We start from the raw sequence: 24,819 nt of genomic DNA on the forward strand, positions 1-24,819 counted from the left end.
GCATTCCCTTCCCTGCCCTGACAGTTTCCCCCTTTCTCTTTTCTCCAAAGGGACCCGGGAAATAAGCAGGTAGGCCTTCGCCCCTCCCTCCCGGGGCCCAAAACTCTGAAAATAAAACATGTGCAAAGGGGGAAAAAGAAAGAAAGACAAAAAAATCCCTATATTTTTTCCTCCCCTCCGCTCTGAACTTGGTGCAAAACTGCCATGGGGTGTTTTGTTTTTTTAAAAAGAGAAGGAAAAGGAATTTATTTTCAGAAGTTAATCCCTTGGCACCGGTGCTGTGTGTGTGTGTGTGTGTGTGTGTGTGTGTGTGTGTGTGTGTGTGTGTGTGTCTTCCAAGGTGGGTGTTGTGGAACCAGGCCAGGCCTCAACCTTTAATCTTCCCCTTTTTGGGCACTTTGGAAGTCTTTGCGTAGAGAGCGAGCCACAACGTCCCTCTCTCGGGTGTGTGTGTGTGTGTGTGTGTGTGTGTGTGTGTGTGTTTAAGGCGACAACGACACCGAGATTGATTTTTTTGATGCGCCTGGAGGGAAGGAGGACGTGGAAAGGGGGTGCGGGGGTGGGGGGAGGATGGAGTGGTAAAGGGGCCCCGGGAGGTCATCTAGTCCGGCCCCCTGCCCCAGCAGCCATTTCAATCCATCCATCGGGAGAGAGAGAGCTCGGAGGGAGCCTTGTAACGTCTCCTAAACCTCCAGCGGCGCAGCATCCACAACGTCACTAAATGAATGGTTGTAAGTTGAGGACTTCCTGTCTGGGAATTTCAAGTAGCTTTAGGTAATCAGTGACACGATACGGATAGTCCTTGCCTTGTGACCTTCCTCCTCCTCCTCCTCCTCCTTTTTCTTCTGTGACAAAGTTTATCTTCTTCTAAGTGACACTAAAGTTTATCTTCTCCTCCTCCTCCTCTTCTTTCTCCTCCTTCTATTCCTTCTCCTCCTCCTCTTCTCCTCCTCCCTTCCTTCTCCTTTTCTTCCTTCTTCTCTTCCTCCTCTTCTCCTTCCCCTCCTCCTCCTTTCTCCTATTTCTTCTCCTCCTCCTATTTCTCCTTCTTCTTCTATTTCTTCTCCTTCTATTTCTCCTCCTCCTCTTCTTCTCCTCTTCCCTCTCCCTCCCCCTTCTCCTTTTCTTCTTCCCCTTCTCCTCCTCTTCCTCTTCTTCTCCTCTTTCTCCTTCTCCTATTTCTTCTTTCTTCTCTTTCTTCTTCTATTTTTTCTCCTTCTATTTCTCCTCCTCCTCTTCTTCTCCTCTTCCCTCTCCCTCTCCCCTTCTCCTTTTCTTCTTCCCCTTCTCCTCCTCTTCCTCTTATTCTCCTTCTCCTCTTTCTCCTTCTCCTTCTCTTTCTTCTTTCTTCTTCTCTTTCTTCTCCTTCTCCTTCTATTTCTCCTCCTCTTCTTCTTCTCCTTCTCTCCTCCTCCTCCTTCTCTCCTATTTCTTCTCCTCCTTCTATTTTTCCTCCTCCTCCTCCTCCTCCTCCTCCTCAATTTCTTCTCCTCCTCCTCCTCCTCCTTCTAGAGAAATGAATCGATGCGAAAGCTACACAATCTAACACAACTTGTCTTTCCTCCAACAGGGCCACCTATCCTTCCCCAACTTCGTTGAAGATGTCTCGGGCTTCTCCGGCAGATGAAGGCACAACCTTTGAGCATCTCTGGAGTACCTTGTGAGTAAGACGATTGGCGGGTGGGGGGGGGAGAAGGGGGCTCCTTTGAACCTCGTGGGGGCACTCCCAAAATGGTGACACAACAGAGCAGCGACATGATCCTGAAAAGGCAGCCAAGTTGGGTTTGGCTTGACCTGAGAAGAAGAAATTAACGTCTTCAAGGTGGCCTCTAATACAGTAGTCCTCGACTTATGACTGTTCGTTTAGTGACCATTCCAAGTTACAACAGAGCTGGAAAAAAAGGGAATTATCAGTTTTCACACATCTTGCAGCATCCCCACGATGGTCCTGGGAACGAAATTCAGACGCTTGGCAGCTGATTCATCGTTACGATGGTCACAGTGTCCACTTGACCCCTTTTTGCGACAAGTCCACGGGGAAGCCAGATTTCGCTTAACGACCGGCTTACTAATTAATTGGCTGCAGTGATTCGCTTAACTACCGAGCCCAGGAAGATCATAGAACGGGGCAAAATTCACACACATCTCGCTTAACAACAGAAAGGGTGGCTGTAAGTCAAGAACTACCCTTTGTAATTTGACGAGTCCATTAGCCACGGAGGGACGGTTCATCCCAGTTACTGATTTATTCACTGAATTAAATCCTAAATCCTTTACTAAATCCTAAGGTCAGGATTCCAGCAATCACCCTAATTAAACCATGATCCTCAAGCCACGATCCATTAACAAATCCACCCACGTTCTGGATCCAATGTGATCCAATCTTATTTGGCGATCTGGGGAATCCCCTTTGCCTGGGAGAATTCAGCACCTCGGCCAGCGCCTTGTCAGCCATTGTTGGCCCTCCATCCAAGTCACCACTCAACTTAAAAGAGATGAACAGAGTTGGAAGGGGCTTTGGAGGTCATCTAGCCCAACCCCCCCCCCCACTGCCCAAGCGGGAGACCCTACACCATTTCTGACAGACAGCAGTCCAGTCTCTTCTCGAAAGCCTTCAGGGATGATGAGGCTCCCACAACTTCCAAGGGCAACTTCTCTTCCATGGGTTGACTGTTCTCAGAAAATCTCTCCTTATTTCCAGGTTGAATCTTTCCTTGGTCAGTTTCCATCCATTCTTCCTTGTCTGGCCTTCGGGTGCCTTGGAGAAGAGCTTGACCCCCTTCCTCCTCTCTGGGGCAGCCCCTCAAATATTGGAAGGCTGCTCTCCTGTCTCCCCTGGTCCTCTTCAAAAGCCATTGAGAATTTCAACCCTAATTCTCCGTTTATTCCATTTATATAGCTCCCCTTATATGTACTCCTAATTAAAGGCAATTATTATTTGAAATCTGGGCCCCTCTGGCCAAACCATGGAACATGAATGACCCCAGCTTGGGTTGCAAAAGAGCACCCCAAATTTAGGGATGAGTTTGCGGCAAGCTTTCAATCGAGCGCAAAATATCTGACGTTGTGTTTCCTTCTCTGGGCAGGGAGCCGGACAGTACCTATTTTGACCTCCCCCAATCTGGAAATAGGGGAGGGGGAGAACCCCACAACCAAACCGAAGTCACCATGGATGTTTTCCAGATGAGGAGCATGGATGATTCAGTAATGGTAAGTTTTGGGAAAGCGGCGATAGACAAATGTACAAAAATCGGTGGTGTCTGAGCAAGCTGCAATTAGGATGCTAGAGATTGGTGGGGGTGGGGGGGAATGGTGCTACACTAGTCCTTGAGTTACAACCATTGGTTTAGTGGCCCTTGGAAGTTAGAACGGCACTGAAAAGGGGGGAGTTATGACCGGTCCTCAGACTTACAACCATTGCACCATCCGTTACAGTCACACAATCAAAATCAATGAGCTTGTATTTATAATTTGCAGCGTCCCGGTGTGTGTGTGTGTGTGTGTGTGTGTGTGTGTGTGTGTGTGTGGTGCTCATCCGTGATGACCCAGGGTGGGATACAAAAGCAACAAAAAAGTCACAAAAACAGATGAAGTCCCTTTAATTCCTTCAACTTGGCTTCAAAGCTCCAATTATTATCATTGACTGGAGACAAAAACTCCCCCACAAACAGTTACGTAAAGGAAGAAATGCCGTTCAAACTCAAAACACATATAAATTATAAATAGGAAAAAACAACACAAACCACACGGAAGCAATTAAGGATAAGGGCTTGAAGACGTCCACGGATATCGAAATACACACACTGGGAAGGACGCCAGAACTCAGATAAGAACTGACAAACTAGAAATATTGTCACGCTTTGCTTCCAGCACTGGCCCATGCGCAGTTCATCCTTTCAAACAGTCCTCACAGCTGCAGCCCATGAAGGGGATCAGGGCCCATACCTCCCCCGTAGATCACACCATTTACGTTTCTCCCTTATCCACTCCTCCCTGCGTGCCCTAGGATAAAGATGGGATGGGCCTGGGTCTTCCTCTGGGTGCGGCTTGCTGAATGTGCTTAGTGACAGTGGTTGTGCTTGTAAGTTGAGAGCCGGCTGTCTGCTTCCAGGTTTTGGTGCAAAAAAATCCAGGTGTGGTGACCATGTTCCAAAAAAACCAAAAAGAGGTTGTGATTTTTGGAAAAAGTGCAGAGAAGAACAAGGATTAAAGGCCTGGAGATTAAAACAGACGAAGAACAGTTGCAGGATTTGGCTAGTCTGGAGAAAAGAAAGTGTACGTTGGTGACATGCTAGCAATTGTTGTTTCTGTCGCTTGGTCTTCTGTGCTGTGCTATTTTCTCTCGGAGCAAGTCCTGGTTTTTGGTTTTAGTTGTGAGTTCCCCTGGTATTATTTGCAAGCCAGACAGGGGGTCTTTCCATTCGACCAAAGGGAAGATAGAAAATAATAAATCCGTACCATGAAGGGGTTTTCGGGGGTCACTTCGCGGCTTCAAACGTTTGGCAAATGAATTGCAATTCTTAGACTGAATTGTGTCATAATTGCACGAGGGATCCATTTGGTCCAGGGGTGGACAGGCCCCAAATTTTGTGCTTTGAGGGGGCTACATTTTGGGGGGGTACCGGTGGAAAACAACTAAGGCATGGATCCAAATGTTCTCCCATCGATTTTTCTATGGGACAAATTCTAGTTTAATGGGGACGGGGAGAGAGAGAAAGACCGTGATGCGTGCCTTCTTTCCCCCATCGGGGTCCGTGCTGGGCGTGTTTCCAACGTTTGCCCCATGCTGCCGTGCGAATCAAACCGCATCGCCGGCCACAAAGGCCTACCTCGCCACGGCTCCGTTGCGCCAGGCGCTTCATTCCCACCAGGGCAGGGAGCACCTCTGCCGCTGCCGACGGCCTGGGAGGGCATTTCAACCACCTGCGTTGCAGAGGGAGGGCCGGACGGGCCTTCGCCGTCTTGTGCAAACCGGCATCCACCGTGCGCCGTGCCAGCTCTGCCCTCCGCCACCCCCCCACGCAGCACCCTTGGTACTGCCCAATCTTCCAACGGGCATGTTCAAACTTGCCTTCTCTTTAATGAGTAGTCATAAGGGAGGGTGGGGGGAAGAAAGAGGTTGGCTACGAAGGCTTGGTTGTTAGATGCAACTCAATGACAGCGCCACAATCTAACGGGTGGCAGGAGGAGAGAGAGGGAGAGCGAAGCCATCGAGGCAACCACCAACAAGCCAGCTTCGAATCTGTGGCCCCCCCTGGTCCTTCTGCCATTGGCACCCCCTTGGTGGACCCCCACAAAACCTCCCTCCGTGGTAGCTTCCCTCAACCCTCATGACTCCAGAGGCCAGGAACTGGTTGGTCACCTTCCAACCCCAAGGAGATAAACATGCTGTATGTTAGCAACTTGGGGCAGCCTTACACCACGGTAGGTGATGGTTTTCTCCACTTAGGAAGGCGCGGGGCGGGGGGAGGGGGGAACCAGGCTAGTGCGGTGCCCCAAACCATCCTCCGAATCTTGGTTGGGTTTGAGGAGGCTGAAGGTGGTCCTCCTGGGTTGACAGCTGGTTTGTCTTGGTCCCCACCTGTCCAATTTTCATGGGTCGATTCCCCTAAAAGGCCAGAAAATTTGGGGCAGGTGGACAAAGGCACCCAAACGGGTTTCCGTACAACTTCCATGCAGTTCATGGAAGGCTTGGAGATGGGTGCCAAACCACGGTTGGCTAACTGTGACTTAAATACCAAATTTAAATTAAATTAGGGCCGGATTGAGTTCTTGCTCACAGGTTCGACGGACTTTGCTGGCAATAGCCACGGAGGTCCAGAGTCTGTTGTCGCTCTCGTCGAAGGAGATATTAGATGACAAGCTGGCTTGCATAAACGATGCCAACTGTCCGCCAACAGCTTTCTCTTTTTTTAAAAAAATAAATATAATATGCAGCCAGCTTTATTGGATAATATCAAATACGCACGTAGCTGCCTTTATTTTACAATATCCAATGGAGCTGAATTTTATTCGATAACGTCCAATAACCCCGACGGGAGCTTCGGTTTCGATAAAAGATTTGCCACTCTGCTCTCGATTACTTGCTTTCCAATTCCGAGTTTTTATGATTCGCCCGTGCCAAGAATTAGGACTTGCCCAAATAAAATGCATAAGTCTGTGCATAAGCGCCCAATCGTGCCTACCGTCCCCGCCCTATTGTCCCCAATTATTAGTTCCTATCTCTTATATTTAAACTTATGTTTATTCTTATTTCTGTTGCATCGTAAGCTTTCGACAAAATATATAAATAAAAATAAACTGGATCCAAACAAATCCAAATCCGATTAAAATCTGGATTTGAGGATGGACAGGAGGCAGTGTTTTTGAGACTGGGGTGGGTGGTGGGGACATGATCCTCGTCCGCGAAGGTGTGGTCTTGTTTGTTGCAGCCGCCTGACAAACATCTGCAGCTTTTCATGCGCGCCTCTGTGTGTGTGTTGGGTGTGTGTTTGGCGGTTTCCACCAAACCGCAAAACAGTTAGCGAGCTCAGTTTGCTGTTGACAAGGCAGCGGGCCACATCCTTTCTCCAAGCTGAAGCAAGGGTCAAAGGGGATTAAATCCCAAGATTTTGTGGGGGGAGCCAGGATGGCAAAATTTAAAAAGGAGATTCAGATCGTGGAAGATCGAGGGTGCAAAAAAACAAAACCCAAGAGGATTTATTTCTCCGGGAGTTGGAAATAAAAAATCCATCCTTCCCTAAATAAAAATAAAACTCGATTTTTCGAGGCAGCTGCAGGGTTGCGTGGATTTAAGAGGAGATGCCTGTTAAAAAATGTGGCACTGATTTGCCAGCAGTTGTTCATACCGGTCGGATGTTGTTGCGGTACCTTCTGTGTGTGTTTTGCGGTAACCTTATGACTTAATTGCCAAGCGGGAGGGATTGTGTTGCTTTGAATTTGTGCCACACTCGGCAACTGTTGTTTTTCAAGTCACATGCAAACCCTGGGTAGTTGTTTTTTTACAACCTGCCGCGCTCTCTCTCTCTCTCTCTCTCTCTCTTCATCGTTAGGCTGGACTACAATTCCCAGCAGCCACAGCCAGCCAGGAAGCTTATTCTTTTGAGTCCTCAAACTTACGACAATTCGTGTCAAACGGCACTGAACAAAGGGGACTTGTTATGACCCGTTTTCACACTTAACGACCGTTTTTCAGGCTTATGACCATTGTGGCGACCCCACGGCTGCATGAGCCAAATTCGGACGCCTTGGCAACTCATATTTAGGACAGTCGGCGTGTCCCTGGGGTCGCGCGATTCCCACATCCCCCATTTGCAACCTTTCATGGGGAAGCTCGGTTCATTTAACGACCAAGTGACTTGTGGGGGGCTGGACTAGAAGACCTCCAAGGCCCCTCCCAGCTATATTCCAACTGATTGACATGGTCCAGGCTCTCCCCTTTGAGCAGGGGTTCAGACTAGAAGACCTCTGAGGTCCCTTCCAGCTCTATTCTGATTGACGGATGGATTGAAATGGTCTAGAGTCTCTCCGGCTTGAGCCGAGGCTGGACTAGACAACCTCTAATGTCCCTTCCAACTCCATTATCCTCTAAGATCCATGTTGGTTCACACTGTGTTTTTGGGAAGGATCCCAGCCTGATCGAAGTTCCTGTCTCCAAAGAAGGGGGAGGAATTCTGGAGAGAAGGATGAAAATATATATATATATATATATATTTCTCGTACCATCCTGCATACTTTCGGGGAGAAAAGAGATGTTTCGTTTTTTGCCGGCGCAAGTCAAAGCTTGTTGCAAATTCCAGCCGTTACTCACCAAACACACTGGAAAGATTGTGGGAGACAACACAACACAACCGGAGGTCTCTTCCACCTCCCCTCCTCATTTAAACACACACACACACACACACACACACACACACACACACAATTCCAGAACAGCTTCAGAAAAGGTCTAAGTGGGTGAGGTTCGAATCCCAAGTTTCGACACGTTCCCTCGACTGCCAAGGTTGGAAAAGAAAAGGGTGGAAGTGGAGCCGACATCCACGCCGAAGAGGCCAGGCGCGAGGTGATCGGCGGCTAGTCCCTCCGCCGACGACCGACCGACCGACGCCAAAAACGGGGACGGGATGTTCCTGGCGTTAAAGCGAGGGGGGCGTCGGATTTGGACGGCCTTTTCTTCGCCGCAGTTGTGAAGCGAACCCTCGTGGGGTCCTTAAGTGAGTTGGGTGGTCCTTAAGCGCATCTGACTGCCGCTGCTGCCGCCATGGAACTTTGCTGGTCGGAAGCTGTTTAATTATTATTATTTTTTTTGCTGTGACCGGATTTTTGCAGCCCTTCCAGCATGGAGAACGCACGTTGTTTTTTTTTCCTGTCAATCAATGAGAATAGAGCTGGAAGGGCCCTCGGAGGTCTTCTAGTCCAGCCCTCTGCTCAAACAGGAGACCCTAGACCATTCCAATCAATCAATCAATCAATCAATCAGAATAGAGTTGGAAGGGACCTCAGAGGTCTTCTAGTCCAGCCCCCTGCTCAAACAGGAGACCCTAGACCATTCCAATCAATCAATCAATCCATCAATCAGAATAGAGTTGGAAGGGACCTCAGAGGTCTTCTAGTCCAGCCCCCTGCTCAAACAGGAGACCCTAGACCATTCCAATCAATCAATCAATCAATCAATCAATCAGAATAGAGTTGGAAGGGACCTCGGAGGTCTTCTAGTCCAGCCCCCTGCTCAAACAGGAGACCCTAAGTCTGGACCATTCCAGACCAATGACTGTCCAGTCTCTTCTTAAAAACCTCCAGCGCTGGAGCCACTGACAACCTCTGGTGGAAAGCTGTTAAGAGGTTGTTGAGAATTGCTGCACAGTGAGAGGAACAGCAAATTGTTGTTGTTGTTATTATTATTATTATTATTACTATTTTACAAAATGACCATCTTTCGCTTCAACAGTGTGTTAACTGGGTACATCTATCTTGTGCATATATTCATATTTAATATACATTTCATGTTATAATATAGAGATATAGATATATAGATATATAGATAATTTTCCAACCATACGTGTACTTTTTATCCAGTAACTCCTGGGGGTGGGGGGCTGAACCCAAACAGCCTGAAGTCTAGATTAAGATTCCCAATAAGCCTCCTTTGATGGTTTGTCCAGATTTTGGAGGCCATAAATCTCAGCTTAAGGTAAGCCCCCATGGTGGAGATAGTGGTCACTGGATCATTTGCTTCCATCACAGCTCTCTCTCTCTCTCTTTCTCCCTCTTTCTCTCTTTCTCTTTCTTTTACTCTCTTTCTCTCTTTTTCTCTTTCTCTCTCTTACTCTTTTTCTTACTCTCGTTCTCATTCTCTCTCTCTCTCTCTCTCTCTCTCTCTTTTACTCTCTCATTCTCTTTTTTTCTTACTCTTGTTCTCTTTCTCTTCTTTCTTTCTCCCTCTTTCTCTTTCTTTTACTCTCTTTCTCTCTTTTTCTCTTTCTCTCTCTTACTCCTTTTCTTACTCTCGTTCTCATTCTCTCTCTCTCTCTCTCTCTCTCTGGGAAGCGGAGTACCAAAGCCCATAAACGCGGGGGGGGGGTTGTTGGTTAGGAAGCACAGGAGGATGGGCCTCGCTCCAACCCGCTTGTGCAAACTTGCCACGGGCAGAGTTTGGAGTCCAGGAGGGGTTGAGTGTCAGATTGGAGACGCAGGCCGGGACAGGCTCCGGTTGGCAAAGTCGACAGCCACCCCCTCCCCAATTTCTTCGTTCTTCACACACACACACACACATTTTATGAGCCTTTATGGGTCTTAGCCTTTCCCAGAGCAGGAAAAATATTGACGCGGAGGAAAACTTGAGCTTAGCTTGGCCTGGCTGTGTCTTCCTTCTTTGCTCCCTTCCTTCCGTCCTTCTTCCCTTCCATCTTCTTCTACACCTCCCTTTTCCTTCTTTCCTTTCTGCCTTCCTTCTTCCCTCTCTTCCATATCCTTCTTCTATACCTTTTCCTCCCTCCCTCCTTCTTTCATATCCTTCCTTCCCTCCTTCCTCTCCCCATTTCTTTCATTCCGTTCCACTCCTTCCTTTTTCTCCCTCCCTTCTTCCTTTCCATTTCTTCCTTTTCCTCCTTCCTCCCTCCCCTTCCTTACTTCCGGTCTTCTTCCTTTCTTCCTCCCTCTTCCTTTTTCCTTTCCTCCCTCCCTCCTCCCTCCCTCCTTCTTCCTTCCCTTTTCCTTCCTTCTTCCCTCATCTTTTCCTTCCTCCCTCCCTCCTCCTCCCTTACCTTTTCCTTCCTTCCTTCATCCCTCCTCCTTCCTTCTCCATCCATCCATCCATCCATCCACCCATCCCCAACACAACCCACCCGCTCAGTTTATGCTCAGCGCGTTAGCGCAACCCCCGGTTCCTTCTGCTGCCAGGTCACCCCTCTCGCGGTCCTTCCCCAACCTGACCCCACCCCCACCCCTGCCCAGCCATACAAGCCCTCTCCATCCTCTCCCTCACGCCCACCCTGCCGCCCCAAGACCCCCGCCGCCATTCCCACCCAACCCTAACCTTCCGCCCCCTCCTCTTCGACAACTTTTCTCCTCCACCCTTTGCAAACTGCAAAAAGAAAATAAGAAAGAAAGGAAGGAAAAAAAAGAAAGGAAACTGTGGCACGGAGCAAGCGTGGGCTTGTTTTGAAGGGGAGGGGTGGAATGCAAAAAAAAAAAAAGCCTCCACCGAAAGGACCCCGGCCAGGTATGTAAGCAGGAGCCTCTCCTTACACCTGGTGCATTTTTGCAGGGTGGGGGCACCTCCGCTGTGCAACTGGCGGTGTGACTTCTCTTCTCTTCTTCTCCCTTCTCTTCCCTTCCCTTCCCCCACCCCCCCCCCCCCCCCCCAGTCCCAGTACAATTTGCTAAACAGGAGCATGGATCAGACCGCTGACAGCCAAGCTGCCTCCTCCACGCCTTACAGCTCCGAGCACATCGCGAATGTCCCCACGCTCTCGCCCTACTCCCAGCCCAGCTCGACCTTTGACACCATGTCCCCGGCGCCCATCATCCCCTCCAATACGGACTACCCGGGACCCCATCACTTCGAGGTCACCTTCCAGCAATCCAGCACGGCGAAATCAGCCACCTGGACGGTAAGTTGGTGTGTGTGTGTGTCTCTCTCTCTCTCTCTTTCTCTTTCCTTTGCTCTCTCCGAAGCGGCTCGGAAGGTGGGGCGGGGGTTCGTAATGGAGGGGTCTCGTATTATTATTTTTTGGGGGGGGTTTCCCCCCTTTTCCTTGTGGGAATGCCACCCCAGGTGGGATAGGGGTTCCCTTGCTGTGCTTTCCCTCCCAATCCAACACCCCCAGCACCCTGGCACCCTCCAGAAACGGATGGCCAGCCCTCCGCAGGCAACCTCTCCAAGACTTTGAAGGTTGGTCTCTCTCCAAAATTAGCCCCCTCCTCCCCCCCCCCCAAAATGAGACTGATCGGGGGTCCGTGGTGCTCTCGGAGCCTGGTGGTTTTCCAGCACGCGCATTTCATGACCCAATGAGGTAACATCAGTGCTAGAAGGGAGTGGGAGATGAGGAGGAGGAGAAGGACTGTGGGGTCCTTGGTACTCTCTGAGCTTGGTGGTTTCCTTGCAGACGTTTCGTTACCAGACTAGGTAACATCACCAGTGCTAGAGAGGGACGAGCGGGGAGAAGGAGAAGGAGAAAGAAGGAGAGGAGAAACAGAAGGAGAAAGAGGATTAGAAAGAAGGAGGAGAAGAAGGAGAGGAGAAAGAGAAGGGGAAGGAGAAAAGAGTAGAAGAAAGAAGTAGAAGAGAAAGAAGGAGAAGGAAGGGGAAGAGAAAGACGAGAAAGAGAAGGGAAAGAAGAAGAAGAAGAGGAGGAGGAGGAGAAAGAGAAGAAGGGGAAGGAGAAAGCAGGAGAGTAGAAAGAAAAGGGGGAGGACTGTGGGGCTCTTTGGGGCTCTCTGACCTTGGGTCATTTTCTTGCTGATGTTTCACGACCCAAACTAGGTAACGTGATCAGGGCTAAGTCCTAGTTTGTAACCTGGTTTGGCTCATGAAACCTCTGCAAAAACAAAACCCCAAGTTCAGAGGGGATCCCCACATTTCAACCCTGAGCTACCAACATGTGTTGTTGTTTTTTTAAATTGATAACCGAGATTGATCTCTGGTTCTCTACCGGCTTAATTTTTTTATTTTTTTTCTCGCCCTGTGGCAGGGCAGGTTACGTTACTCGGGCCAAAGTTCCCGGCACGTGGATTAAGTGTTTTGGGTTTTTCACGTTGTGTGACCGTCCCTTCCAGGATGTCCTCGTCATATCTGCCTTCTTTGCTTGGAAAGCAGATAAAAGACTCGGTCTGGGATCCTTGTGTCCATTTTACAGTTTTTTTTTTTATCTAGATAGCGACAATAAACAGCATTGCTGCATTGCATTCCAGTAAAAACAGCTAGGTGGCATTTACCGTTAAATACTCTCAGGGTTTACCTTCAGGAATGGGTGTGTAAGAGTGTGTGTGTTTCTGTGTGTGTCAATGCTGCCCTTTGCCGTCTCTCCTTCATATCGATGCTCCCTTTTAAAAAAACACCTCGGTGCTTTCTTTTACCCAAAAGCCGCATCTGGAGGGGGGGAAATATCTGTTGTTTGAATTCGTTTCCAGAGTGTGCGGCGAAGGGGCAGATTGAACAGCCTTAAAGTGAATTAATTAGAGAGAGAGAGAGAGAGATGATATAGATAGATAGATAGATAGATAGATAGATAGATAGATAGATAGATAGATAGATAGACAGACAGATAGATGAGAGAGTTTGTAGATAGATAGATGAGAGATGGTAGGTAGGTAGGCAGACAGGCAGGCAGACAGATAGAGATAGATGAGAGAGATTGTAGATAGATAGATAGATAGATAGATAATAGATAGATAGATAGATAGATAGATAGATAGATAGATAGATAGATAGACAGACAGACAGACAGACCTATGTACATTTCTTTTCGATAGAAAAAATATCTATATTTCTTTCTCATCCTCATATTATAATTCTCCCCTGTAATATTCTAATATTTAGTTCTGTGTCTGGGTTTTAAGAACTAGAAGCTGTTAATGTAACAAAACATCGTATCTATTTTTTTTTTTAACAAAACCAACTTCTTTTTCTCTGCCAGAGGGGTTTCTCTTTACTCCCAAGTAGACCCTCCATCACCCAGGAAAAGATTTTCCTCTGGCTGCAACCAACCATAGGGTCCCCATAAGGGACTCTATCAGCCACGATCAATCCATCAAGCTACAAATAGCTAATTAAGCTTAGTAAGATGTGGAACTAAAGTTTACAAGTTGGGCAAACCAACTTTACTAGTTGCGCTTTTGAAGTCAGGCAAACTAAGTTGACTAGTTGAGCTGAGGAAGTTGAACAAACCAGGTTCACTTGAGCTTTGCAAGTTGGAAAAACCACGTCTGCTAGTTGAGCTTAATAAATCAGGCAAACCAAGTTTACCAGTTGAGCTTAACAGGTCAGGCAAACCAAGTTTACAAGCCGAGTATCCTGTTTTACTAGCCACCTCTTAGGACAACCCAATCCAAAGAGGTCGTTCCCAAAATCATCAGACCCATCACAAACCAGGTTAACTCCAATCCCATAAACTGGGCCAACTGATGCTATTTTGGAGGCATACCTGCTTTTCAGGTGACTTCCGATATCCCAGCCACCTTTGCAGCGGAAGCATTCTGGCATGGCTTCATGACCTCACCCGCTCCTGCGCCATTGGCCACGAAGGAAGCAGGGGTGTGTGGCTTGTCCACCACGACCAATCAGTGTTTGCGAAATGTAGGCCGCCCTGCCAGGTTGGTGCCCAGACTCAGGTGAGAGATGGGCTACGTTTTTTTCAGCCGGTTTTTCTCTCCAACTCTTTTTCTTGGAGGAGTATAAATACAGGGACCTAACTATTCATTCACTGGCCGTTCCAAGTTACGACGACGCTGAAAAAAGCGACTCAGGACCGTTTTTCACACTTATGACCGTTGTGGTCTTGGGATCAAAATTCAGCCGCTTGGCGACTGACTTATATTTATGATGGTCGCGGTGTCCCGAGGTCACATGGTCCCCCTTTTGCAACCTTTTGACGAGCAAAGTCAGCCGGATTCGCTTAGTGACCATGCTATTAATTTAACAACCACAGTGATCCACTTAATGACAAGAAAGCTCATAAAACGGGGCAAAAAACTCACTTAACAAATGTTTCACTAAGCAAGATAAATTTTGGGCCCAGTTGCTGTTGTAACCCAAGGACTTACCTGTATTCCTGCAGAATCATCTTCTTTGGATGACTCCGTAATCGCTTGCGGGGTGGAGTCAGAGACGACTGAATGGAGCTAGCAATTTACTGGCTTGCTGCCTTTCCTGTCGCCAGTACAGAGTTTTGTTCAGCAGATAAATTCTCATTGTGGTTAGGGAGAGAAATATCTGCCTCTGAACTCCAACCTGTATTACTGCAGAATATCGTCCACATATTCAGCATTTCCAGAAGTGATTATTTTGAACCGGTGTCTGGGATGGAATAGATGTCTCCCTCCAGGATTTTAGATAAAATGTGGTTTGGGGGGGGGTTTTTTGCCAGTTTTTTCTTGAAGGGGAAAAAAACAAACCCATAACTGCCATCTTTCTTACTCTGCCAAATCATTTTTCCTCCTCTTGAGGTCTCCTGGATGGAACCAAACTGAAGGATTAGGAATCGGTTGCAAATACCTCGCCACCACTTCCTAATTTTAAGCCGTCCCAAAAATGTGGCTCGTCACCCACAAGGATTTCATCACAATTTTCTTTTCCTTGCAAAAAAAGAAAGAAAGAAAATTGAGATGAAGGAAAACAAAATATCTAATTGGAGCCCCAAATCATCCAGAAAGTAATTGGGCATCGAATAACCCCACAATTCTTGTGATTTGATTTGATTTTTTATTTTTTGCATGAACCTTCACATTCCAAACTGGCCAAATGCATCGCCCGGCCTTCCCGAGAGCCATCCACAACCCAGCCAATCTCCTAGTCATCTGTGAGAAAAGTTGGAGGAAATATATATCATCAGAGCATTTAGAGTATTTCCTATGATTCTTATTATTGTTATTAACTCGCTCTGATCAGGGGTGGGATTCAAATTTTTTTAACAACCGGTTCTGTGGGCGTGGCTTAGTTGGTGGGCGTGGCCAACTCAACATCACTCACATTGAGGCACGCATCTCCTTGCCTTGGCCTCTCATGACTGTGGGGATGCTGCAACTGTCATAAGTATGAAAAAATGGTCATAAGTCACTTTTTTCAGTGCCGTTGTAACTTTGAATGGTCCCTCCACACAAGCAAAGGAGGGGAAAAAACTCCAGAGAAGTTCCAGAGACAGGAAGTCTAGTCCTGCCAAGAATATAATAAGGTTAACGGAGAGGCAGTTTCTGTAAGCAACACCAGAATGTTTCCTTCCTGCCTTCCTTACAGGATTAGCCCAGTAATTTTTTCTAACAACCAGCTCTCTGAACTGCTTAGGATGTTAACAACCGGTTCTAGCGAATAGGTGCAAACTGGTAGAATCCCACCCCTGGCTCTGATGCTAAGCAGTTCTACTCCCCCTCCCCACCCACCTGAAAAGAAATCTCTTCCAAATCTCTTCCAAAACACAAGCAGAGGAGAGGAGTTTCCGTTTCACAGCAGCAACCAGCTTTAATACAGAACAGTTGAGCTAAGCCACGCCCAGGCTCCTTGCTGTCTCCTTCTTGCTCACAGAGCAAATATGGTGTCAGTTTCCAAACAGCCCTCCACTCTCTCACACACCGACAGGACGCTAGGTGATGGATGCCGGTCGGCAGAGGCGGAATTTTCCCCTCCTTATTTTCCTCCCTCAAAATTAAGCCCCACCACAGAGTTTCGTAGCGAAGCACATGGGTATCTATCCAGCTAGTGTATATATGATGTATGTATGTATGTGTATATGTATATGTATATTATATATGTGTATATATATATATATATATATATATATATATATTGCCCTAGTCGCGCACATTCTTTGAAAAGCAAACGAAACACCCCAATCACCAGCGCATATTCATCCTTCCCTCTTCACACACACACACACGCGCGCGCGATTGGTCAGCTGCGACAGGGCCTGGAGGGACGGTTACACGCCAACCGGTGCAAAAAAATAAAAATAAAAAAAAATAAAAATTGGGGATCTGCCTGTTTGGGCATGTTGGAAATTAGGAACTGCTCCACAGCTGTTGCTCCTTTTTCCCAACCGAGAGATAATTAATATTTTTTCACAAATCCACCTCCAGTCGTGCGATCCCCTTGGATGGCCTGGCAACTGGCAGGGTTGGGTGGTGGGGGCAACCTCGCCTCCGTCTGGCCTAATTGGCATCTGGGGGCGGTGGAAGGGCTTGGGGTTTTTTTTGGGGGGTCGGGGGAAGGGGGCAGAAATGAATCTGTAACTCCGAAAAAAAGACTAGGAACAAAAACGTCCCTGAAATTATTCTTCCTTGCGGTCTCGTCAGTAAGATGAAAAGAACCTGGAAGGCGGCATCCTAGGGCTGGAAGGGACTCTTGGAGGTCTTCTAGTCCAACCCCTGCTCAAGGCAAGAGACCTGATAGCATCATTAGAGAGGGTCTCCTGCTTGGGCAGGGGGTTGGACTAGAAGACCTCAAAAGTCCCTCCCAAGTCTGTTATCCTTCCTTCTTCCCTTCCCTGCCTACCTACCTACATTTCTTTTTTCTGTTCTCCTACTTTCCTTTTCCTTCCTTCTTTCTTTCCTTCCTTCCCTCTCTCCCTCCTTCCTTCCTAATTTCTTTTTCTATTCTCCTTCTTTCCCCTCCCTTCCCACCTATGTTTCTTTTTCTATTCTACTTTCCGTTTCCTTCCTTCCCTCCCTCCTTCCTTCCTAATGTCTTTTTCTATATTCCCCTTCCTTTCTTCCTATTTTCTTTTTCTATTCTCCTTCTTTCCCCTTCCTTTCCTTCCTCCCTTCCTCCCTTCCTTCCTAATTTCTTTTTCTATTCTCCTTCCTTCCTAATTTCTTTTTTCTATCTTCCTTTCTTCCTTCCTAATTTCTTTTTTCTATCTTCCTTTCTTCCTTCCTAATTTCTTTTTCTATTCTCCTTCCTTCCTAATTTTTCTATTCTCCTTTCTTCCTTCCCTTCCTTTTCCTATTCTCCTTCTTTCCTTCCTTCCTTCCTTCCTTCCTTCCTTCCTTCCTTCCTTCCTTCCTTCCTTCCTTCCTTCCTTCCTTCCTCCCTTCGTGTTCCGTATTCCAGACAAATGGCAAATTCGTAAACAGAATAACAATTCTGCTCTTACTCCGTTCCTGACGCAATAAGAATTGCTCCCTTGTGGTCGTAAGTGGAGGACTCCCCACCATAGGAAGAGGCACGTTGCAGGACCCCGCGTGTCTTTCCCCTCCCTGGATCTGTCCGGACAGATTTTGCCAAGCTGGTTAACGGTATTTGCGGTTTGCAAGCCGCTACACGCCAGAGCGAGACGACATGTGTGTTATTAGCACCTTTCTCGCGCAATCTGTCTGGGCCTGCCCTGCGGATGGGACGCCTCGCAGCTGCTTGTACAAAAGGCGGTAAGGAAATGAGGCTCCCCAGGACCCCCCCCCCCGCTCTCTTCCCCCAAACAACACACAAACACAATCGCACACAACTCCCCCTCGCCAGGTTTGTGCATTTCCGCGCAATCCAGCATCACACTTTGGGTAACAAGAGTTGTCAAAAGCCTGCAATATGCACAAGGATTATCTTTTGAGGGCTGAATGCAATGAAATTTTCATTTTGATCTTTTTGCCGATTAGTGTATATTTAAAGTGACAATTAAGTTTCTATTCCATGTTCTCTTATATTCTATTGTTCGTCTATTCCATTCTTTATTCTATATTATTCTATTTTATTTTCTGTATTATCGTACGGTATTCTCCATTCTATTCTATTCTGCTCTACTGTCTAGGAAGGAAGGAAGGAAGGAAGGGAAGGAAGGAAGGAAGGAAGGAAGGGAAGGAAGGAAGGAAGGAAGGAAGGAAGGAAGGAAGGAAGGAAGGAAATAAAAAGGGAGGAAGGAAAAAGGGAGGGAGTTTGGGACGAAAGGAAGGAAGGAAGGAAGGAGGGAAGGAGGAAGGAAGGAAGGAAGGAAGGAAGGAAGGAAGGAGGAGGAAGAAGGAAGGAAGGAAGGAAGGAAATAAAAAGGGAGGAAGGAAAAAGGAGGGAGTTTGGGAGGAAAGGAAGGAAGGAAGGAAGGAGGGAGGGAAGGAAGGAAGGAAGGAAATAAAAAGGGAGGAAGGAAAAGGGAGGGAGTTTGGGAGGAAAGGAAGGAAGGAAGGAAGGAGGGAGGGAAGGAAGGAAGGAAGGAAGGAAGGAAGGAAGGAAATAAAGGGAGGAAGGAAAGAGGGAGGGAGTTTGGGAGGAAAGAAGGAAGGAAGGAAAAAGGGAGGGAAGGAGGAAGGAAGGAAGGAAGGAAGGAAAAAGGGAGGGAGTTTGGGAGGAAAAGAAGGAAGGAAGGAAAGAAGGAAGGAAGGAGGGAAAGGAAGGAAGGTCTGTCTGTCTGTCTCAATTTGGAGAGCAGGGCTGCCTGCTTCCTTCCCAAGAGCCAGGGTGGGTCCAACTCTCCCCCCCGCATCCCCTGCCAGACCTTCCCGAGAACAAGGCACCCTTGGCAGGTGTGGCCCCCTCCCCCCCCCTCCGCAGGGGCTGTTGTTGCCATCCTCGCCCTCTCTGGGGCCGCCTGGCGGGAGCTGTTGGGGCTTGACAGAGGCGGAAGCTCCTTTGCGTGCGACCAGGATCGCTGCCATGGCCCCGGGGCTCCTCTCCGCTCTTCCTGTCCCAACACGGCAGGACAAGCCAACATGCATAGAACTGCTCCTCTCTTGTTTTGGGTTTGGGGGGGAGGGCAGGGGGGGGCGGTGCACCTCCCTTCCCTGGAAGATGCTCTCCTTTTCTGGGAAGCCAAGCGAGCCCAGCCGCAAACAAGACCCCTTGGAGGATTATGTTCACGCAATGCCCCGAGCCAGAGGGTTTTGCGCGCCCTGATCAATAAACGGTGATTGGTTGCTTCTTCGGTTTCGTTCTAGCCACAATGCTATGACCCAAGCCAAGATTCCAGATTTGTTCTATTTGGAGGGGACGTGAGCGTACACGAGGATACGTCCACTGGGTTGGACTAGATGACCTCCAAGGTCCCTTCCAGCTAGGAGTCTACCCCACCTGGAATCCATGCAGAGGGCCATAAATATTGCAAATCTAAATATATAAATATGTATATCTACATATTATATTACGTATGTATACAGATATGTATATTTCTATCCATCCATCCATCCATCCATCCATCTTCTACCTACCTACCTATCTATCTATCCATCCATCCATCCATCTATCTTCTATCTACCTACCTACCTATCCATCCATCCATCTTCTATCTACCTATCATCTATCTATCCATCCATCCATCCATCATCTACCTACCTACCTACCTACCTATCCATCCATCCATCCATCTTCTATCTATCTATCTATCTATCTATCTATCTATCTATCTATCTATCTATCTATCTATCTATCTATATATATATATATATATATATATAAAGATACGATTAAAATGAAGCTTGCTTGTTGGTGGTGACCAAACGTGTCCCATGCCTTCAGTCCTCGGTGGTTTATTCCACAAACCAGCTTTAAACAAACCATATTTTAGCATAATTGCACCCAAAAAGGAAAAACACAATGCTTTTTCCTTGAAGGCAAACAGAGGCCACTCAAGAGTTGGAAAGAGATTAAAATTGGAATCCTAAAACTTCACCTCTTTTACAGCTTACGGAATAGCGGTGTTGGAAGGGACCTTGGAGGTCTTCTAGTCCAGCCCCCTTTTGCTCGAGCAGGAAACCTTATACAACCCTATTGTAGAACTATAATTCCTTTTTGTGTGTGTGTGTGTGTGTGTGTGTGTAATGACTTCCATTTCGTTTCTTAGTCCCCACAAAAAAAAATCAGAAGTGGCTCTTCCGCTTAAGGGAGATGCTTAAATTTTATCCTGAAATCCAAAGTTTTCATAAAAACAATTGGTGCGTACACACACACACACACACAAAAAACACAGGTGTGTACCCAATCGGTTTATCTTTTGGCTGGGTTGTTTGAATGACTTGTTTCTTCTCTTCTACAAATTCCCCTCGCCTCCCAATTGCTCCGGGGATCAGCCAAAGGGGGAGAGGGGGGCTAAAGGGAGGAGGGGGCTTTGCTGGGAAGGAAGGAAAGAGGGGGGGGGGTGGATTGAGCTGGGGATGAAAGAGGGGAGGGAGGGGGGAGCCAGCTTCTTTTAAGTCATGGGGGGGCAGGGGGAGGGTCTTTGCAGTGACTCGGGGCTACGGAAGGATGGGGGAGAGCTGCCCAACGGGGAAGAGTTGGAATGGTTTAGACTTCAGGGTTGGGTGGTTGTCGTTTAAATGCAGGGATTTTGAGGGATTTTGTTTTCTTGGGAAATCTCTGATGGGTGGTTAGGAGGGGAAACGTCTCTAGTTTTCATTCGTCCTTTCTTGCTCTTCTATGCATCCATCTACTTTTATTTCCTTCGGTCTTTTCTCACCTTCCTTCCTTCCTTCCTTCCTTCCTTCCTTCCTTCCTTCCAACACTCTCACTCTCCTTCCTTTGGTTCATCCATCCTTTCCCTCCTTCCCAGTTTCCTTCCTTCCTTTCTCTTCCTTTCCTTTCTTCATTGGTCCATCCATCCTTTCCCTTCCCTCCCTCCCTCTGACCTCCCTCTCCTTCCTCCCTCCCTCCCTCCTTCTCTTCCTCCCCTCCCTTCCAATCCTTCCTCTCCCTTCATCCCTTCTGCCTTTGGTCCATCCATCCTTTCCCTCCTTTCCCTGTTGCCTGCCTGCCTTCCTTCCTTCCTTCCTTCCTTCCTTCCTTCCTTCCTTCCTTCCTTCCTTCCTTCCCTTTTTCTTTTCTTTCCTTTCCTTTCCTTTCCTTTCCTTTCTTCTTTGGTCCATCCATCCTTTCCTTTCCCTTCCCTACCTCACTCTCACCTCTCTCACTCTCCTTCCTTCCTTTCTTCCTTCCCCGTCTCCCTTTCCTTTTCTTCCTTCCCTCCCTCCCCCTTTCTTCCTCCCTTCCTTTCCAATCCTTCTCCTGGCCCCTCCATCCCTTCTTCCCCCGCTTCTTGCTGACTCCAGCTCCCATCATCCTCCCCCCTCCCAACGGGAACCGCTGGCACAGAGGGAGGGAGGCGGCGTGTCCGGACAGGAGGCGCTGCTTTGGCGTCAAAACATACCTGTGTGGAGTTTGGGGTGTGTGTGTGTGTTTGTGTGTGTGTGTGTGTGTGAGAGAGAGGTGATCTTCAGATCCAGGGATTTCCGAGCATGTGTGCAAGCGCTGGTGGGTGGGAGGCTTGGCACAGGGCTCGCCTTTCCGCGGGAAGCGGGCGGAATGCTTGGCACGGCGGTGAGGCTTGCCCCGGCGGGATGGGCACGCCGAGCCATGCTCTCAAACCCCCCCCACCCGCTGAATGGGGGAAGCCAAGGGTGGGGGAGAGGAACCAGGAGCCCCCTGCACACCTTGGCCTGGGTCAAGGGTTGCCCCTCTGCAGAGGGCAGGGTCTCTGGCTGGAAGGCCAAGCGGGTGGAGGGTGAGTCCCGGGGTGTGTGTGTGGGGGGGTGTAACTGGCTGCATGGGGAAAGTGGCTTGGCCTAACCATGGTTTGTGTCAGTCTTCCTTCTTTTTCCTTCCTTCCTTCCTTCCTTCCTTTTCCTTTCTCTTCTCACTCTCCTCCCCTCCCTGACTTCCTCTGTCTCCCTCCCTCCCTTCTTTCTCTCCCTCTTCTTCTTCTTCCTCTCCTTCCTTCCTTTCCTTAATTTTTTCCTCCCTCCCTCCTCCCTCCCTTTCTTCCTTCCCTTCCGATCCTTCCTCTTCCTCCCTCCTTCCCTTCTTTCCCCATCTCTTTTTGCTTTCCTTCTTCCTCTCTCCCTCTCTTCCCCATCTCCTTTTTCTCTCCTTTCTTCCTCCCTCTCTCCCTTCCTTCCAAGCCTTCATTTTCCTCCCTCCTTCATCTCCTTTCTCTCTCCTTCCTTCCTCTTCCTCCCTCTCTCTCTTCCCCGTCTCCCTTTTCTCTCCTTCCTGTCTGCCTCCCTCCTTCCCTTCTTTCCCCATCTATTTTTTTCTCTCCTTCCTCTTCCTCTTTCCCTCTCTTCCCCATCTCCCCTTTCTCTCCTTTCTTCCTCCCTCTCTCCTTCCCTCCTTCCTTCCAAGCCTTCATTTTCCTCCCTCCTTTTTCTCTCCTTCCTTCCTCTTCCTCCCTCCCTCTCTTCCCCGTCTCCCTTTTCCCTCCTTCCTCTCTCCCTTCCCTCCTTCCTTCCAAACTTTCCTCTTCCTCCTTCCCTCCTACTGGAAGTTGAACTACTTAACATTGCAAAGGGTGGTGCAACCCTCCTCTAAAACAAAATTGCCAATCCCCACCGCTAAGCCACAAGGATCACTAGTTCCCAGAGAGTCACAGCAGTGTCATATTGTGAGTCACGACATCCCAACGCAAACGACGTGGCGGCACTTCTCCTCCTCTTCATGGAGTGCAATCATGTCACTAAACAGAACGGTTAAATCAAGGACTCCCTGGTTTGATTTACTCAAGATCTATAGCTGCCTTTCTCAACTTGGTGCTACAGATGCTGCCTGAGAAGCGTTTTGAACGCAAAACCCTGTTTTTTTTCCCCACCTCTGGCAGCAAAGTCAATTTTTTTTTGGCTTTGCAAAAAAACAAAAAGAGAGAGAGAGAGAGAAAACAAACGAATGCAAAAGGAACCCGGCTTTAAGACGATGAGCCGATAATTGAGCTTTAGGATAGCAATTTGACAGGTTGACGGGAATAAAATCCAGGTTGGCAAAGGGTTGACGTCTGGATGAATTAGGAAAAGAGTAGTTGGATTTTCCCCACCGCAGGCTGCCTTCAGCGAGAGCTTCACTGATAATAATCCCAAGGAAATGTTCAAAGCCTGGACAAAATTGTCCTTTAAAAAAGCGTGCTGCAATTTAAAAATTTTGCACGGGCCGCATTGACGAAGAAGAGCTGTCCAATTTCCGCCTTTGAATTTATTTAATCCAGTCCAAGCAAATCTAAAATTCACCCATTTGCGCATCTCCTTTGAAGCCTGCCCACAAGAATATTATGGGGTTTTGTTTTGTTTTTGTTTTTAGAAAGTTAAAAGGAGAAAGCTCTTTTGGAGTAGGTATTTTCCAAGGGCCGGTTGCAAAGTTGGGCACCGAGGACCGGAAGCGTGAAGCTTTAAGCACTGAGGACTAGAAACATGAAACATCTTGAAGAGCACCCTTTTGAGTTTGCAATGATTTGAATTGCTGCCGCTGCTGCTTTGAACGGGCCGGATTGTTTCCATCTGAGCCTGAAACGTTAAATTTAAGAGGAGTGAGCGCTAGAGAAAAATTAGGCTCGGTTGATTTACGCAAATTTTATTCCGATTTCCAGTATTCGCCTCTGCTGAAGAAACTCTACTGTCAGATTGCAAAGACATGTCCAATCCAGATTAAGGTCTCCACGCCGCCGCCTCCTGGGACGGTCATCCGAGCCATGCCAGTATACAAGAAGGCCGAACACGTCACGGAAGTGGTCAAGCGGTGCCCAAATCATGAACTTGGACGCGATTTCAACGACGGTGCGATCTTTTCCATCCTTTCTCTCTCAAACGGTTTTGCACAGCCATCGTGAATTAAATCCAGATAATTCGACGTTTTTCCTTCTTCCGCTGCCATGCAATTTCCTTGCTCAAATCGGCAACTTTGCCATAAATCGATTTTCTTGGTTTTTTAGGCCTCTCGGCGCCCGCCAGCCATTTAATCCGCGTAGAAGGCAACAATCTCTCCCAGTATGTCGATGACCCCGTGACGGGAAGGCAGAGCGTCATGGTCCCTTATGAGTCCCCCCAGGTGATGCGCCGGGCCTGCAAATTTATGGGATGCTTTGCTTTGCTCTTTGTCTCCCTGTTGGGCTACCAAAGGTGCTAGTCCTCGTTAAGGTTTTGGGGGGAGAAAAGGATTGGCAGCGCTCGGGGCCAGGAAAGCGGTGCATTCAAGAAATGATTCTTGCAAACTTATCGCCTCAAAAGGAGGGAAAGCTGAACCTTTGATTTCCCTTTTGCTATTGAGCCAAGATTAACCCCATTACGGGGTTAATTCCCATGGGCGGAATGGATGTGTTTGCAGGCAGCAATAAAGGTTAGTGAGAACAAATCTGCTGCCACCTGGTGGCCCTCTGAAAAACCGCAGCCAAGTCTGTAAGAGTCTCGTTTAAAGGGACAGGACCCAGCTGCAAGCTAAGCAGGGTCAGGGCGGGTTAGGAGTTGGAGGGGAGACTGGGCAAATGAGAAAAGCCACGGACCGGGTAGCCAGGGTCATTCCCTTGTGTGCTGTGGCCCAAATAGAGGAATCATTGATTTAACTACAGAGGGTTTGTTGTGTCTGGGGAGCTGGATCCCGAACACGTAGCTTATGAATTCCACTCTCCGTTCGTTTGGAAACTGAACCTCTCTCTCGTTTGGTCTCCGTCAAGGTGGGCACCGAATTTACCACCATCCTATACAACTTCATGTGCAACAGCAGCTGCGTGGGAGGCATGAACCGGAGACCGATTTTAATCATCATCACGCTGGAGACGAGAGAGTGAGTTCAGCCCCTTTGGTGCTTCTCCGGAGTCCCGGTCTGCAAGGTCGTTGCTGAGATTAGAACCCGAGCGCCGGGAACGAATTCCCGGGGTTGAAACGGGAGTCGGGACGGGACGGATTCCCATTTGCTTGGTCCTGTTGGGTTTGGGTTTGTTT

At 48.2% G+C, this 24,819-nt stretch overlaps 1 protein-coding gene across 3 annotated transcripts in view; it reads left to right on the forward strand.

Annotated features, from left to right (window-relative positions):
• The window catches only part of TP73 (tumor protein p73), a 32,560-nt gene continuing 7,741 nt past the window's right edge, over positions 1-24,819 (forward strand). The window contains exons 1-7 of one of the 3 annotated variants that reach the window (XM_087914842.1): positions 1-69; positions 1,571-1,660; positions 3,087-3,210; positions 10,866-11,111; positions 23,472-23,658; positions 23,814-23,929; positions 24,552-24,661. In XM_087914842.1, coding sequence (XP_087770968.1) covers positions 1,602-1,660; positions 3,087-3,210; positions 10,866-11,111; positions 23,472-23,658; positions 23,814-23,929; positions 24,552-24,661 — 842 coding nt within the window. In that variant the 5' untranslated portion in view covers positions 1-69; positions 1,571-1,601. Of the gene's footprint in view, positions 70-1,570; positions 1,661-3,086; positions 3,211-5,135; positions 5,425-9,753; positions 10,721-10,865; positions 11,112-23,471; positions 23,659-23,813; positions 23,930-24,551; positions 24,662-24,819 lie in introns of those variants that run through there. The other 2 variants (XM_087914843.1, XM_087914844.1) reach the window with 2 other exon arrangements.

Source organism: Pseudonaja textilis, chromosome 18, assembly GCF_049901715.1.
Source record: "Pseudonaja textilis isolate UNSWEBS1 chromosome 18, rPseTex1.2, whole genome shotgun sequence".
Taxonomy (NCBI): Eukaryota; Metazoa; Chordata; class Lepidosauria; order Squamata; family Elapidae; genus Pseudonaja; species Pseudonaja textilis.